This window comes from Perca fluviatilis, chromosome 3, assembly GCF_010015445.1.
Source record: "Perca fluviatilis chromosome 3, GENO_Pfluv_1.0, whole genome shotgun sequence".
NCBI lineage: Eukaryota > Metazoa > Chordata > Actinopteri > Perciformes > Percidae > Perca > Perca fluviatilis.
The window spans coordinates 6,361,959-6,379,321 of record NC_053114.1 but is presented as its reverse complement, the minus strand read 5'-3'; the positions used below and the strand labels follow the sequence as shown (position 1 = coordinate 6,379,321).

Sequence of the window (17,363 nt, the reverse complement as noted above, 5' to 3'; positions counted from 1 at the left end):
AAAAACAAACAGCATGGAAGCATCTAGTCAAATAACAACCCTGAAAAATGCCTCCTTTTGAAGTTTGGTGAACTATAGAAATGTTTTCCCCCAAAGTAGGTTTTTTGATGAAAGGATTGCTTTCTATGAATGTCAGAGGATGCTGAGTGCAGCTGCAGCTGTTTGTAGAATGTTTCTGTTTCAGCTGCTAGATCAGACCATCACGCCGCGAAATGCAACGGCTTGATGCAATGCACATCGCGACTAAAACTAACTATTACCGATGGCTCGGGTGCTGAGTTTGAATTAGGATGCCTCAGATGATGCACACGCGCTGCTGGTCGTGTTGCTCCTCCTCGACAGACTTCGATTCAAGAGTGTAAAAGGGACTTCAACCGGAAACCAAACTTTTTCTTCGAACTTTTTGTGTTGCACTGAAACAAAAGAGGAAAAAGGAGACGACCTCTTGATGTCATAAAGTGCACGGTTCCTTATTTTCTTCATTTACTACATGGGCTGTTTGGGAATGTTACAGCTGCCGACCAACAGGGGAGAAGTTAACCGTTTCTGGCGAGGATAAGGGCGACGTCGAGGGATTTTAGGCTAGTCTACACTCACATAACGGATTTTGGTCCTTTATCATGGAAGATGTGAGTAGTCACTTCAATCCCACCGTGTATGCTGCTTCGCTTTTTGTAGCAGTTTAGCCTGCCGTCTTTGTAATGTAGGGCTGTAGTTTTGAGATATTTTAAAGAGAGTGAACACTTCAGTAGGCATTCACATATGTGATGTAATAAACCTAGGGAGCAAAATAACGTTACAAGGGCGCGACCATGTTATTAGAGCAAAGTTATGGCCCATAGAATAGGTGGCAGTGCGAATTCGAACCGCTATTTTCGTGATACATGTAGGCTAATAGTAGTTAGAGAAAGAAGTTAGTTTGAGAGTGTATGGCGATATCAGACTGTCTGCTGCAGTCATTCTAAAGTCTACATTATTTGGCACAAATTGCACCTGCCCACCTGTCAATGTGTTTCATCAACTTCTTGGACAGAGTCCATAAGAAACTTTAGCGACAACTGTAGAGAGCGGCGTACTCTATTCAAAAAATATCCAATGTTATAGCGCTACGTGCGGATGTAAACCTATAACATTTAAAACAGAAATTCAGACCTTGTCTGAGTCAGATGTGTCCTTTGGTAAATTCGGCATTATTACAATCCCCATTTAGCACATACGTGAATTGCATTTCAACATTTAGTATTGGGTTACACACGCTTCACGGCTGATTTCGTCAGAGGAGGATTTGGGGAATAACATTTCTAAAGGTTGACATTTCACAAATGACATATACCTAATGAATTGTACCTATGCCGAATCCGCTACAATAGGCAAATATGTCAGAAAAAGTGTTAACTAAGGTTTAGTAACGTTTCTTGTGTTTACAATAACCAAGTAAATTGTGATTTGCCATGTTTATGAACGATGCTTGGCGTGCCGTTGTCAACAGGGTAAGAGAACAGTAAACTAACACTCGAAACAAGACTATTGTAACGAGATTTTGCAGTTTAATTTGTGGCATCTGATTCTAAAACATACACAACGTTATGTATTACATTATACATAACTTACGTTAATGTAACAATTTCTTTAACTGCATACCTCAATGAAAATTTGGCATTTTGAGGAAGCCAACTTTTTAGAAAAAGGAAGTCAAGTAGAGACATACTAGTATGTTACCTACAGTATGCAGGGAACTTGTTGCACACATTTTCAAGCATGCTGGACCCCGCCCTTTGTTTGCAACATTGATCAACATTTAGCTGCCTGCCCTCCTCCATCCGTATTTCTGATATTTAAATGCAGCTTTTCTTTATCTTTTGCTTGCCTACTTTCGTAGAATCACTCTCCAGTCCAGACTATAAAATGTTATAACCCATGAAACTGCTACAACCCACATTTAACCTATATATAGTCCTACATTCTTCCTTATTCTCACATGCATCTTCCACCATAAGTGTGTTGGCATGTAGTGTACACAGTGAGAATTATAACTGTGAATTAATCAAAATTAAGTGTTGAAGTCAAATGAAGGCTAAGTAGAGTTTAAGCTACACATAGAACATATGTTTAAATAGTTTATACCAGGAAATGCACAGGTTATATTTCCAGATTTGTAAGTGATTCATACAGGAATAGCAGAACCTGAAGGTCAGTGTCATGGGGATGGAGGTGTGATTGATGACTTTGTTCCAAAGGTTGCATCTTTTATTATTACTTTTTGCATGTATCAGTTCAGGATGTGTTTTGTGGTTTGGCTTACATTGTCAGAATGGCAAATTACATTATTAAAGTGTATTATATGGCAATATTTTTGATTTATTGTTAAATAAGACAGATTTAATCCTTTACTTTAAACCTAATTTATGGACATTTTGTGATGTAAGAATATGACCCCCAGTGTGACTGGGGATTCCCAAAGTGCAGCTGGGCGAGGGCCAGTAGGACTTAAACTGCCTGAAAAGGACCCAGTAGAACATGTCAGAGTGCGTCAGCATTCAACACTGCACTTCTGCGGGGTCTTAAGAAGTCTTAAAAAAAGTCAAAAATTTCAAATTCAAATTTGTAGGCCTTAAAAAGTCTTAAATTCGCTGAAGTATTGTGTTCTAGGTCTTAAATCATTTTAAACAGGTATTACTTTTCCTACGTTCATGTAACACTCTACCTCTAATGATTATTTTCTTTTGTTTCGTGGCGTTGTAGTTCTTTCTTTCGCTAGTCCAAATATAATTCCGCTGTATTAGGACTACAAATGAGACCCAACATGCAATTTATATTGCAGCCAATCAGCTTTTGTGTTATTGCTGCGAGTCTCTTCCTGATTGTACCATAGACATAAAACAGATTTTATTCTTCAGCTATGAGGAAGTGCAAGTTTAGTGATACTTATCTTGAAAAGGATGAATTTAAGGCTTAGTTGATGTTGTGATTAAATTTGACTTGGTGAAACCTGCAGAAGCTCTGAAAATGTGTTGAAAATGTGTTTCTTCTTTGGTAAAAAAAAAAATGAAAAGAGGAAATATTAATATTATTCTGCAGTGAATACATTTTGGTTCCTGCTGAGGATGTCGGTGCTGACATTTGATTGGTGCAATAATTGTTATGGTACACATATAAACGCTTCCATTCCAGCAGACAAGCAGGCAGTTTGTAGGCAGGCGGTGTAAAGGGAGGTCTTAAATGGCTAACGGTACCTAAGCACCCTTTGCGTGGGCCTGTTGAAAGAAGCCTGTATCAATAGCTGTGTTTCCATCAACTTGTCAATCGAATTATTTGAAGTTCACTAAAAACACTCCACCGGCCAATAAAGCGAATAAAAACCTGTGCGTAATGACGTCACGTACTTTTTTGCGATAATTGGTACGTGGATTAGGTTTGAGACATTTTAAGGTGTTTCCATTCATTTTCGTACTGAATCGCACAACATTCAAGTTAACATTTGCGAACAAAGTTTGCTAGCCAAAATGGATCACGCAGTCTACCTACAACTGATTAATATTGAACAAGTTGTAATAGTGCTTATGTGCCAGCTGAAAGCAACATATCAAGCTATAATAAGACAACGATGCTATCAAAACATCGCAGTGATGATGCAGATGCACGTAAATGCCAGACTAAAACGATTTTTGCTTTCTAAAATAGCCGTTATATTTTGTTCGTAAATTAAATTGAAAAAGTCTTGTTTCCACTTTCGTCTACTTATATCTGTCTTTGCTGACACCCGCCATGTCTGCAAAGAAAGTGGAAATGACCTAAAATGTCGTTTTATGGCGGGTTGCAACCATAAAAAAGCCTAAAACGTAATCACAATTCATTAATTGTTTGGCAAATAATGCTTCCAGTGGCCAGGTTAGCTCAGTTGGTAGAGCAGGTGCACATATACAGAGGTGCACTCCTTGACGCAGAAGGTCCAGGGTTCGAGTCTGACCTGTGACAATTTCCTGCATGTCTTTACCCTCTCATGGCTAGCTGACCTATCAATTAAAGGCAGAAATGCCCAAAAGAAATTATCTTTAAAAAAAATAACATTTCCTTTTGGCATTTTTCATTCAGTGTTACTTAATTCGCATAAAAAAACATGTGGATAGAGACATGGCTAATGTTAGCAGGTCATACAGTAGTATGATGTGCTCCAGTGTAGCACGCTGCATGCCCAAAATATGTTTTCAACCTCTTTTGAAAATAGAAATATGTGCTCAATATTTGTGGTGTATAGTTTTTATTTTCTATATTGTTCTTTGGATATTGTTAGGGCTGTCCTCGACTAAAGAAAGTCTTAGTTAGGGCTGGCTTCTAGCTCAACCAGTAGAGCGTGCGCCCCATGTAGGCTGAGTGCTTTGCAGCGGCCTGGGTTCAAATCCGACCTACAGCCCTTTGCTCCTGATGTCAATAGGAAGGTCATTCCACCATTTAGGAGCCAGGACAGGTCAGGATTCCATTGAGTGATTAGTTGTCCCTTGCTGGGAGAGGGCAGCAAGCAGGTTGGCTGATGCAGAGCAGAGTGGGCGGGTTGGGGTTTAACCATCTCCTGGATGCGGACTGTAACTATCAAATAAAGGGAAAAGCTCCCCCCCCCCCATACACAAGAAAGTCTTAGTCGACTAACACTCTTATGAATTTTGTCGACTAATTGATTCGTTGATTTAATCGACAGATCTGTAAAACTAAAGTTTCTCCACAATGAATCATGCAAAAGCACCACTTTAAATCTTGTGTTTACCAGAGATGTGCTCATACGTTTCTTGGAAATAAATCATTCAGTATGAAAAAAGCATTAAAATGACTAATGGACTAGAGAAATCTTAGTCGACTAAGACCAAAACGACAGATTAGTCGACTAATCGACTCATAGGGGGCAGCCCTAGATATTGTACTCTCATATCTTAAGTAGGGCTGCACAATTAATTGCAATTTTATTGAAATCGCAATATGGACTAGTACAATATCCAAATCGCAGGGGGGGCCATATTTAATAAAGGCAAAATATGTGTCAAACCATTCTGTATTAAGAAAAAAAATCCTTGTTTAGTACAGATCCTCCCAAGAATCACACTATATCCTTTTTTAATTTGGGGGATTTTAAAATTTTTCAATGAAAATGAGAATCATGTTACAAAGATGATCATTCCCTCCAATCGTGAATTATATCGCAATCGCAGTATCAGTCAAAATAATCACAATTAGATATTTTCCTCATATTGTGCAGCCCTACTCTAAAGCTGAACCGAAACTAGTGCTTGGCGTTCATGACTGGAAAGATTGTTGCTATGATCACTCGCTACTTGGCTCTCTGTCCATTGACAGCTGTTTGGCTCCGTTCTCTTTACTTTCCCATTCCCCTTCACATTCTCCTTTATCTTTCTTATCTTTCAACCCTCAAAACCACTGTGGCCTCTCCATGTCTCAGCTCTGAGTCATCCTTTTCTCGCCATCCCACTGACCCAGAGTGCATAGTGTGACGTGTTTGCCTGACCCATTCAGCAAAGAGGAAACAGACTGGCACATTATGTGTCAGGCAGAAAACAATTAACCCTCTCTCATAATCATCCTGCTATCCAGGCCTCTGCTACACAATGGATGTGTGTGTGTGTGTGTGTGTGTGTGTGTGTGTGTGTGTGTGTGTGTGTGTGTGTGTGTGTGTGTGTGTGTGTGTGTGTGTGTGTGTGTGTGTGTGTGTGTGTGTGTGCATCGTCTTGCCAGGGCACCGCTGACAATTTCTGGGAAAGTGCTTTCATGAAAAAGAAAGAGTCCTCAATAGTGAATGCATGTGTGTGTTCTTGAATTTGTGACAAAAAAGTACTCAAATGATGGAAAGTTATGGAAAATGCTCTTTTGGAAGACATTTTGTTCACCTCTACTTACTGCAAAACAGGTTAATTTAGGATTGCTTAAAAAGTGTAAGTGATTGAAAAGAACAACAATCTTTGACATTGGTCCAGTATTAAGTGTCAACGCTGTAACCGGCAGCCACAGACCAGGCTGCAATGTAACCCTATGGGGCAAATGTTCAGCGTCAGTTTGGTCCACTAAAAGTCTTGAATTATTATTCTAAGTGTCTGACAACATTATTGAAAGGATCTCTACAGAGATAGGTTAGATTCTGTTTAACCAGAAACTAAAGCCACCAGACTCCATTTAAAGAAGCAATACGTTTAGCGTGCAAGTCAAAATATTTTCACATGTAAATCGGTAAACTATGTGTTTATTTCAACCAAAACTTGAGCTGCGATGGTTCTAAAAGTGGAAAGACAACCCAAAGTGGCTTTTCATAGTTTTATTTTGTTTCTGTCGACTTTGAATTAAGTGTATTTTACGATGCTAAAATTACTGTTTATTTACATGGAGTCTGGTGGCTTTAGCAAACGCAGTTTCGCGGATGGTTTTATGTTTCAAAAAATTATCTTACTCTTTAACAGAAAGGTCGACCTACTTAAAAATCCTTTCCATAATGTTGTCAGACACTTAGAATGTTAATCTGAGCCTGTCAGTGGCAAAACGAGCACTTTTGTGAACGTAAACACATGCTGCATCCTATTAACTAACTAACGGCTGACTGCAGTGATCCTTAATACTGGACCAATGTCAAAGATTGTTGTTCCCATCAGTCACTTAGACACAAAAACATGGGAAAATAGGGTCCAGGTTTGGAAAACACAGCAGTTACCCTTTAAAGATTGTGCTGTTTAGAAACATAATTAGGACTACAACTGACAATTGTTGACATTATTTGATTAAGCTGCCAATTGGTAACTTGATTAATCAATTTGTTAATCGTCTATAAAATTGTCAAAAAGTCGTGAAAAAACGCCCATATCACAGAGCCCAAAGCGATGTTGCTGAATTGCTTGTTTTTCAACTATGGTGCCATATTTTGGTTACCTTGCACGGCAGCTTGATTCTCCCGATATCACGAGATCACGCGAGAATTGCTGGATCACAAAATCCCACGAAAACCCATCTGGTCAGGCTTCAGGTAATGCGTTTGTGTCCAAAGTACTGTGGTTTGGACCAATAAGCATCCTGTGAGTAGCTACAGTCATGGTTCAGGTGTGTGTGTGTGTGTGTGTGTGTGTGTGTGTGTGTGTGTGTGTGTGTGTGTGTGTGTGTGTGTGTGTGTGTGTGTGTGTGTATATGTGTATATGTGTGTGTGTGCTGGGCGACTGTCCGTTCAAAATAAACAATGGCGGCTCCTAAAGAGGTTATGCTGCAATAGCATCAGTTATATCAGAACTGGAGAGTATTTCTTCATTGAGATGAGCCAAGAATGGCACTGAAGGGCGCTCTTCTCTCGACTGGCTTGGCTAAGAGTATAATAGACAGCAGGTTTATCCAATAACCTGTGTTACAGCTCTGTGTAACAAACCATCTGGTGCATCAGGCAATGTTACAAACTCCAACTCAAAACTTTGTTTAAATGCTTTAAGCAATTATTTAACAAATTACAAACTTTCAACATAATACCCAGTAAAAGATAGTCAGATAGTGTTGTGGGCGGGACTTTAAGTCAGACTTTGTGATGAGTGAAACCGAAGCAGAGGGACAGACACAGAGGGGGAGCAGAGCCAAAGTAGGGCACTTTTTAATTTGTTAACTTTATCGGTTATCAGGCAAATAAAACACAGATACAGATAATCTGCAAACTGCCAAAAAAAACGGCCCGATAATCGGCCAGCGCGGATAATCGGTCTATCCCTACTACCAAAATTACACTATCCAGGAGCCATTAAAATAACATTCTAAAATTTCAAAATCAGGCGTTATAAAGTCTTAAATTTGCTTAAGTATTGTGTTCTAGGTCTTAAATCATTTTAAACAGGTCTTAATTTTACTACGTCCATGTAATGCTACCTCTAATGCTTGTTGAAATGTTTTTATTTATTCTGTGGTGTTGTAGTTCTCTCTTTTGCTCATCCAAATATAATTTGCTGTATATATATATATATATATATATATACAGTACAGGCCAAAAGTTTGGACACACCTTCTCATTCAATGTGTTTCCTTTATTTTCATGACTATTTACATTGTAGATTCTCACTGAAGGCATCAAAACTATGAATGAACACATATGGAATTATGTACTTAACAAAAAAGTGTGAAATAACTGAAAACATGTCTTATATTTTAGATTCCTCAAAGTAGCCACCCTTTGCTTTTTTTGATAACTCTGCAAACCCTTGGTGTTCTGTCAATGAGCTTCATGAGGTAGTCACCTGAAATGGTTTTTATTTCACAGGTGTGCTTTGTCAGGGTTAATTAGTGGAATTTTTCCCTTATTAATAAAAAAAGCAAAGGGTGGCTACTTTGAAAAATCTAAAATATAAGACATGTTTTCAGTTATTTCACACTTTTTTGTTAAGTACATAATTCCATATGTGTTCATTCATAGTTTCGATGCCTTCAGTGAGAATCTACAATGTCATAAAAAATAAGGAACACATTAAATGAGAAAGTGTGTCCAAACATACCTATATATATTATATATATATATATATATATATATATATATATATATATATATATATATATATATATACACACAGTAGGTCATACATTTAATTTATAAAGGTCTTAAAACGTCTTATATTTGACTTGGTAAAACATGCAGATACCCTGATTTTAGAACGGGACTTAACGGGGAAGAAAACAACACCAATATTCAGCCAGAGACCATTTATAGAAAATGGTTATACAATGACATTTGGCAGAAAATGCTGTTTTTCAGGGTGCTCTCAAACTACTCATACAACCTCAATAAACTATGATATGTATGATAAATACAGCACATAATGTGGAGGTTGGGGGTGAAGTAATAGTGAGAAGTGTCAAGCTCTATAGCAACTGCGCTTTGTATATGATTGGACATAGTGCTGGGTGATATGGAGAAAATCAAATATCCCGATATTTTTGACCAAATACCTCAATGTCGATATTGTGGCGATATTGTAGGGTTGACAATTGGTGCTTTCACAAACTATGCACACAATGAGATTTTTGATAAATAATCATCAGTTATGTTGATATATCTATGTGAGTTAATGCAAATAATGGAACAGCTAGAACAGTATGGTGTGTTCAGAAAATTACATCACTCTACTGTAATGCAGCCTTTAAAACCAGGAAAAGACAACACTTGTGTCATATCAGGATATTACGATATCCAATATCTAAGACGATGTCTAGCCTCATATATCGATATTGATACAATCTCGATATATTGCCCAGCCCTAATTGGACATGACATGAGTGATTGAGTCAGTGGTTGCAAAGCGTGTATCAAACAGCTGATGCCATGACTAACACTCTGCTTCATTAGCCCCATCAGTTTTAGCCTTTTTTTTTGCTGCCATTTATAGATTTTATAAAATATGTCACCATATGTGGGAGGAAGCATTTGTGCATGCTATTTAAATTATTTTGTCTTATCAATGGAATTTCTTTAATATTCCACTTTGCTGGTCAGTGACTTTCCAAAAGAATTTGGTGACCAAAGCATAAAACAGGAAGTGAGTCATGGCGATGATTAGGTAGCTTATTGCTTTGTCCGTCTGCTTTTGGTGAGTCACATTCATTTCACAGTCTGTTTACAAGGCTGCTTCTTCTAGAAAATAGAGCTGAAACAATTTGTCATTTAATTGATCAACATAAAATAGAATTGGAAACAATTTTGGACGGTCTAATTGGATCTAAGGTAAGAAGTGCCACATATTCTCAGGTTCCAGCATCTCCAATGTTAGGGTTTGCTACTCCTATCGTTTTATAATCGTAAACTATAATAAAGGCATTTCTATTTCTATATGTGATACCGTTTGTGTTCAGTGTCATATATATAGTCCATCTATACAGACAAGCGACAATCTCCAGACACACACAACAAGGTCCACACTGTGTACTACTATTTTGGATTTGACACAGATTGAAAGCATCTGAGAATTCCTAGTGTTAATAGTCTTTAGTGAGATTGTTCCAGTGTGACCCTTTGGTTTCATTTGATGGCATTTCAGTGATCGGCAACTTGTTACAGATGATAATTTAGCAGAGCAGTAGTTCTCAGGCTATTTTGTAAGACTTTTCTTGTGATAGGTAGAATGTGAGCTCTTCCTGCAGCTCTCCCTCACCCCTCTCTGTCCAGCCCCTCCCATCAGACGAGCACGGGCATATACAGACTTCAAACTGTTCCATTTACTCGCACTAATAGTGCATTCCATTTACCTCGGAAGCCGGAGCTGGGAATAACGTCACACCCGAGTTGAATGCGTTCCATTTACAAGTCTGATTTTTTATTGTGGGGTTAGCTCTAGCCAGGTTAGCCATTGTTAGCAATACCAGTTAATAAAAACGCATTACGCTGTTTTTTGTGCATACAAACAGCGTAACAACATGTACACAGATAGAAGTGGGACAGGACTGTGTGTACGACTGATTTAGTGAGACACAAATAAGACAGATGTGCTAATAAACTGTTTATTACTACAGCTTTAGTTTTAGTTAGTTTATTACTTTCACTGCTGTTGATGCACGGAGCAGCCATGTTGGATTTTGAGCTCGGGGTTCTGCAAGGTTGTCCGACTTCCCAACTCGGAAATCCGAGTTCAGGGGGCGAGTTTCCGACTTTGACCTCAGAAAATCCGACCTCCGAATACAAATGGAACGCACTATAATCATTAATTTCATCCAGATGGCACACCATTATATAGTGGCAGTTCTATGAGAATTACCATCCCGTTTTCTTTGTAGTCCTTTGAGATGACATACTGGGAATCAAGGCTGTAGTTAGCTACAGAAACATGAACTTTAATTAGACATAAAAATTTGTGGACTTAGCATCTGTGATGTCGCCCATTGGTTTGCGGAAACGCAGTACTTCAGCCATTCATCATGTACTGTACATCAGAAGAGAAAATCTGCAAACTTTCTCTTAAGTTACCAGCTAACGCTAGCGGTAGCTAGCTAGCTTGGCAAAGCACTGAATAAGGCATTTCAAGGCAACCAAAGCATTTCATTTAACTTTGATGAAGTAAAAAACACACAGTGAGAGGGTTAAAGTTTAAGATGAAAACACGGACAACACCCAAAAACAAGTTGAGGTCTATTTTAACGCCTACAGTGTTAGCATGGTTAGCATTGCTAAGCCTCTGTCCTGATTGACAGGTCCTAAAGCATCCCTTGCTTGATCGTCTATTTTAAAATAAATGGGACCATAATATACTAAGTGAAAATCACACTGTATTGAAGACTTGAAACTAGCGATTGAGACCATCCGGACATGAGACGCCAAAAAAAAAACTTAAACACTGTAGATGAGCCGGTGTTCATGCTAGGCTAAAGGCAAACCCCATGGACAATAAACTGTACTACTTTTTTACGGTATATGCACTGTATATAGATTGATGTCAATGAAGTCTCTTCTGTAATAGTTTAGCCTTGAGTTAGCTGCAGCCCTGAGCCTTTGGCTACGGTAAACAGAACTTTTAGCGAGGGAACGTGCACAAGCATCTGCATTGGCAGAACAGCCAATAGCAATGCTCTCTCTCTGAAATGACTTGTGATTGGCCATAGTCTCCCATCATGGGCTTGATTACCTAGGGCCTTAAAACAGAGCCAAGAGGAGGTGCAGAAGTAAGAGGTTAATATCAAATGTATCCTTCATAGAGAAAGATGATAAGATCTGATTGATTTTTTTTTTTTTTTGGGGTGGGTGGTTGAGGAACATGGGGGCCCATCAGGACTGCCTATGCATAGGGCCCAGGATCTTGTGCTACGCCCCTGTTCAAATTCCATACTAAAAGTATGCTATGACAGTAAAATAAAGAACACAACTTATATCTATGTCAGTGTCTTTATCCTAGTGTTAGCAAACACATCAGCACTTTTGGGTCAACCTGTGTCTGTGGTGTGATGTGTAGAACTGATATATAAGTAAGCAGGAGAGTTGCGTACATTGTGTACTTGTGTGCTTAGGAATCCCAATGCAGCCCTGTACAATGAGTAGGCCTGTATCTGTTTCTGATAGTTTTATGAACTCTGCAGTTATGCGTGGAACACCCCGGCCATTTATTGCAATACATCTGGCAGTGACAACACTGGCAGCAACGACACAAACAGGAAGTTAAACGGCATGATGGAGTCGAGCATCTTTGAGTTAGTCTGAAAGTCAGAATCGGAACTTTAAAGTTTTTCATTTCAGCTTTTAACATCTTTTTGTTTGTGTAGCTTTAGTAAAACGGAAGTGGTGACCTCAGTGATTACCCAGTAACTTGTGTTTTATTACCAGCAAACCAGCACAAAAAAACATGTATCCAGCCCAACTGTCTTCTCCCATCTCTAGCAGTAAGTGGTTATTGAGGGTAAAATGTGAGCTCCAGTGAGGCTTGTGGTGACTTCAAGCTGGGCCGGTCAGCGTGAAAATCAATGAATGCCAGATGCTCCCTGACCTAAAACTTCATCAGAAACACATGTCTACTAAGGTGTGCCTCTTCCCTGAAACCCTGCGCTCTGTTTTCTCTTCCTCTTTTAAGACCCAGCTTGCATGAGATACCTTGGCTTTGGCCTAATGACATTTTTTAACTGCATTACCTCTTGTCTCTGCGTGTTATTTCAATCTGCACAATGGTAAAAAACAGAACAGTTGATGTTTCAATGACCACCACAACACAGCAGATAGGACAGCTTTTAGATCGCACAAGCATGTGTGGGCAGTTTGGGGTAAAAGTGTCGGTTAGGTGTATGTTTCGGTGCAGAGCAGACTTCCTGTGTTAGTCCAAAATTGGCGTCCCTTAACCTTACTATGTGAAACAGAGCTATACTAGTCAGCTGAGCCCTGAGTAATGGAAACCTCTCATTTGTGCTCTGTTGCAAGGGTTTGATCTGATGAGTTCCACCTCGCCCCATCAATTCTTTCCATGTTCACCCGTGTCAGAGGTCGCTCTGTGCCCGAGGGTGCTTTTCTGGATCGCACAGTGAGGCTGGCTGCTTTGTCTTTATGTCGTGAACTTATCCTAGTTGCACTATCCATAAAGTGGCTTTACAAAGTAAACTTTTTTATTTATTTTGCCCTTCTCGCTCTTGGTCTGGCACGTCTTTCCTCCACGCGTTCCTTTCTTTGCAGCTGCACAGCTGTTTACCAAGTTGAGACACACTTGCAGTTACAGTGAAAGTGGAAAAACAGTTTAATGACCTCCCACCTAATCCCAAAAAAAGAAAAAAAGATATCCTGTGTGGAAGTTCCTCCAACAGAAACAAAGGCTGTGCATTTTGCAGACACCTGCATATCGTCTGGATGAAAAAATTAGTATCTGGGTTCACGCAGAGCTTACTCCGCAAGTATATATATATATATATATATATATATATATGTATGTGCAAACAGTCTATATTTCACAGAGGTTGACAGCCCTGGTGTAATCTGCTTGGATTCACAACAGTTACCTTACAATGGGGACCAAGTTTCAGTGGGAAAATTATCAACACTTTCACTTCCATTTGGCGCTTGCAACCACATTAGCTTAAATTGGTTGCTGAAGTAAACACCAATCCATGCTCGTGTAAATGTAAGTCTCACATTCAGCCATATTTGATGTAGTCTCGCATTGCCAGACTTTCCTCCACAGCACTGTGGAGGAGGGTCTGGCTAGTCCACACAGAATTCCGGGATGGGAGAAAAACATGCTCTGGTTAATTGGCATTTCTGTAAACCAATCACAGTCGCCATGGGCGGTGCTAAGCGCCGGACGGAGCAACAGTGCCGTTACAAAATAGCCTCGGGAAGGAACTTGTTTTGGTGGAATGTGTACGTTCAAAAGATGGTTTTTAGTCGTGCAACAGAAAACTCAGATTGGACAGAAAGTCTAGCTAGCTGTCTGGGTTTACCCTGCAGAGATCTGAGGAGCAGTTAACCATGAATTCAAAATTGATTTGTGGAACCACAGCAAGAGTTTAGCAACAAATTGCCATGGTGTTGCCACCACAGTTTGCTTTTCATGTTTGTCGCTCACAACCACATTTTGGCTAACAAGAGGGTACGGAGGACAGTGTCGAAGTGGGCTTACTGGAGGAGTGGTTTGAGAAGTTTGTATGGATGTTTTGGTTTTTTTTCTGAAATTCGAAAAATTTAAATCTTTTGTAATTGTTGAGTATTTTTATTTTTTTAAAGGTGTTCTTTGCATCCTTCATTACCAGAACACACTGACATTGTTTTGTATAAGTATGCACTGGCTGAACACAGCAGTCGCCAGTCTGTGCCATTACAGTAAGTGTTTCAGTTCCCTTACATTTTGCTCACAGTTTCATTATTAATCCTCACAGTAGTGTGTGTTTTGTGTTGCGTAGCAGCTGCGCTGTCATGCTCTTTATTTTGTGCCCTGATACTGCCCTTTTTGTGGCTGCTTTGTTAACAAAAGCTGTCACTCACTACCCATTTGTGGACAAATAGTGATGGAACCAAACATGTAGGAAACATGTAATAGTCTGAGGTGAGATGTGTCAGAGGTACTGGGGGTAGAAGTGAAACCGTCTGATAAAAAATGAGAGCTGCTGCTCTTAGCCCACGTTCACTAAGACCAAACTAGTTTTGCAAAAACACCCAATGTAAGAGGAACTCGCTGCACAACCTCGGATCTGAGCTTAACGTGATTGCACAGACACATTTCTTCTTAGGAACGTCACCATGTCTTACGTTATAGAACTGGGAGTGGTTGCAAGCAGTAATTTGTAAATAAGGAGCAACATCTGCTTAGAATGTAGGAAACGATTGGTCACACTGCCCTAGAGCATAGGGGCAGATATAATTTGATATTAAAGATGTAAATATTTTGCTGATTCTTTTATGGAAATCACTTGAACACATGAGTGTCAAAACAGGAAGAAATCACTACATTCTAGCTCAAGTCTTACTAATAAGTTATCGAGAGTAGTGTATGACATGCATACTCACTCAGCCGTAACATTATTTGAGCTCAACACACAGGGTGAAAAGAGGAGCTGCAGCAATGTGCAGAACAACAAAAAATATGGTGTTTTTTGAAAATTAAACCACGTAAACCTATTCTGGTACAACCTCTAAATACAATTATGAACCTGAAAATGAGCATAATATGGGTGACTCAGGTGATGGATATTCCTAAATAGATTTTGGGGGGGGGGAGGTCAATATGGGGCCCAGAGGAACATCGATGGAATCTTCACAGGTTAATACAATAACGTGTCAGGTTAAACTGCTGTTCTATTTCCCAAAGTGTGTCGACTCTCCAGAGAAGCAGTAGTTTTATCACAATGGATTGGCACATCCAGTCTACTGTACATTGACAACTTTAGTATTTTGTCTGTGTGCTACGGGTGTTAAATTACGTAAAACTAAAAGATAATGGAGTTTGGATTATACAGATTTTACAATATGCTGGTATAGTTCACTATTTAATCAATACTTCAGTCCTTTTCTAGTACATATATACTCTGTAATAACACTTAGTAACAATGACAAACTGAAAGTAATAATAGCAGTCTGCACTCTGCTAGTACACTGGTGCGTGTGTGTGTTTGAGTGTGATTTCCTTCCTCTATCGTTGCAGGGTGCAAAAGAGGACTCAGCCCAGAGTAAAGAGCCCAAGTTTCTGGGTAAGGCCGGCTGGGTGAAGAAGGCCCCCGGCAGGCTGCTGGCCAGCTATAAGGACCGCTACATCCATGTGGAGAAGACAGAGATTGTTGTGTATGAAAATGAGGTACACTACTATTTCTGCCACAAGTTATCTCCCTAAGTTATATATCTAAGTACTTTCACTACTGCATCATATTACTGCACTGTGTGATGTTACTGGTGGAATGTTAGATTCTCTTCTGCTTTCATAAAATCACCAAAAGCTCTAGTCCAAACATATGTATAATACAGTCACATCATTGTTCAGAATATTAGAGCTGCAAAGATTAATCCATTAGTTGTCAACTATTAAAGGTGCAGTAGGTAAGACTTATAAAACTAACTTTCTGTAATATTTGCTGAAACTGACCCTATGTTCCAGTAGAACTACATGAAGCAGGTCATTTAAAAAAAAAATCCAGCTCCTCTGGCATCCACCGCCCCCTGTTCAGATGGACCAATCAGGGCCGGAGGGGGGGGGGGTGTCTAACTGTGTGTCAATCACTGCTCATGCACACACATTCTCCCTTGTGTGGGGAGGGGCTTAGGGGACCGTTTTGGGCTTTACCTGAAAGAGGGGAGGGACTGAGAAGTTGTTGATGTTCAAATATTTCTGGCTAAGTCCTGGATCTTCTCAATCCTACCTACAGCACCTTTAAATTCATCACCAACTATTTTGATAATCGGTTTGAGTCATTTTTTTAATGAATAAAAGTCTAAATTCTCTGATGTCAGCATGTTAAATGTGAATATGTTCTAGTTTTCTTCCCTCCTCTGTGACAGTAAACTGAATATCTTTGAGTTGTGGACAAAACAAGACATTTGAGGACGTCATCTTGGGCTTTGGGAAAGACTGATCCCCATTTTTCACCGTTTTCTGACATTGTATAGAACAAACAACTAATCCATTCATCCAGAAACTAATCGACAGATTAATCGACTATGAAAATAAATGTTAGTCGCAGCCCAACAGACTAGTATGCAACTATATCAGGCTAAGTTTACAAGGACAATGCAGTAGTCGTTAGTAGAATGTTGATTTGTTGATATGAATAAAAAGCTAAAATTATGTCATCTTTATCCTGTAACTGAAATGACATAATTGGCAGATAATTTACCGGTGAATTTGTGTTGCAGGACCGGCAGAACTGCTTAGAGAGGCTTGACCTGGAAAACTACGATAAATGCCATGAACTAAAGAGCCCCTTTAAGAGGAAGCACAGACTGATTCTGATCCGATCACCCAAGTCTGGAAATAAGGTGAGCTAAGAGATGCTTTGGGAGAAAGTTGAATTTTGTGTACATGCTACGATAAGCAATCAAATAAGGCAGTATTTGAATAGAATTGGGGTGTTTGCTCACATACCATAGCTTTAGCTTTAGGGCTGGGTACTGATTTCAATACTTTTTAAGCACCGACCGAATTGCCTCTAAAGTATCCAGGATCGAAAAATGCCTCGTCATTCAATACCTAAGGAGTAAATCTCATCAGCTTCAGTGAGCCAATAAGCATGTCTAACGTTACAAGCAGGAAAAACTCAGAGACGTTACACAGAGACGGGGATCACATAGTAGGAGCTGAAAAATAAATAAATCTTTTTATTTATTTTTCAGCGTAATGTTGTATTTTTGTATTTTTTTCGTTAAAAGGGATTTTATAAAATTGGTATCGAAAAAAAAGTATTCAGGAACC

At 39.3% G+C, this 17,363-nt stretch overlaps 1 protein-coding gene across 1 annotated transcript in view; it reads left to right on the top strand.

The window, feature by feature from the left end:
- Nucleotides 1-243: 243 nt before the first annotated feature.
- plekho2 (pleckstrin homology domain containing, family O member 2) overlaps nucleotides 244-17,363 on the top strand; it is a 31,890-nt gene continuing 14,770 nt past the window's right edge. Inside the window, exons 1-3 of the mRNA XM_039795605.1 lie at nucleotides 244-629; nucleotides 15,606-15,755; nucleotides 16,808-16,930. Coding sequence (XP_039651539.1) covers nucleotides 621-629; nucleotides 15,606-15,755; nucleotides 16,808-16,930 — 282 coding nt within the window. The 5' untranslated portion in view covers nucleotides 244-620. The remainder of the gene's footprint in view (nucleotides 630-15,605; nucleotides 15,756-16,807; nucleotides 16,931-17,363) is intronic.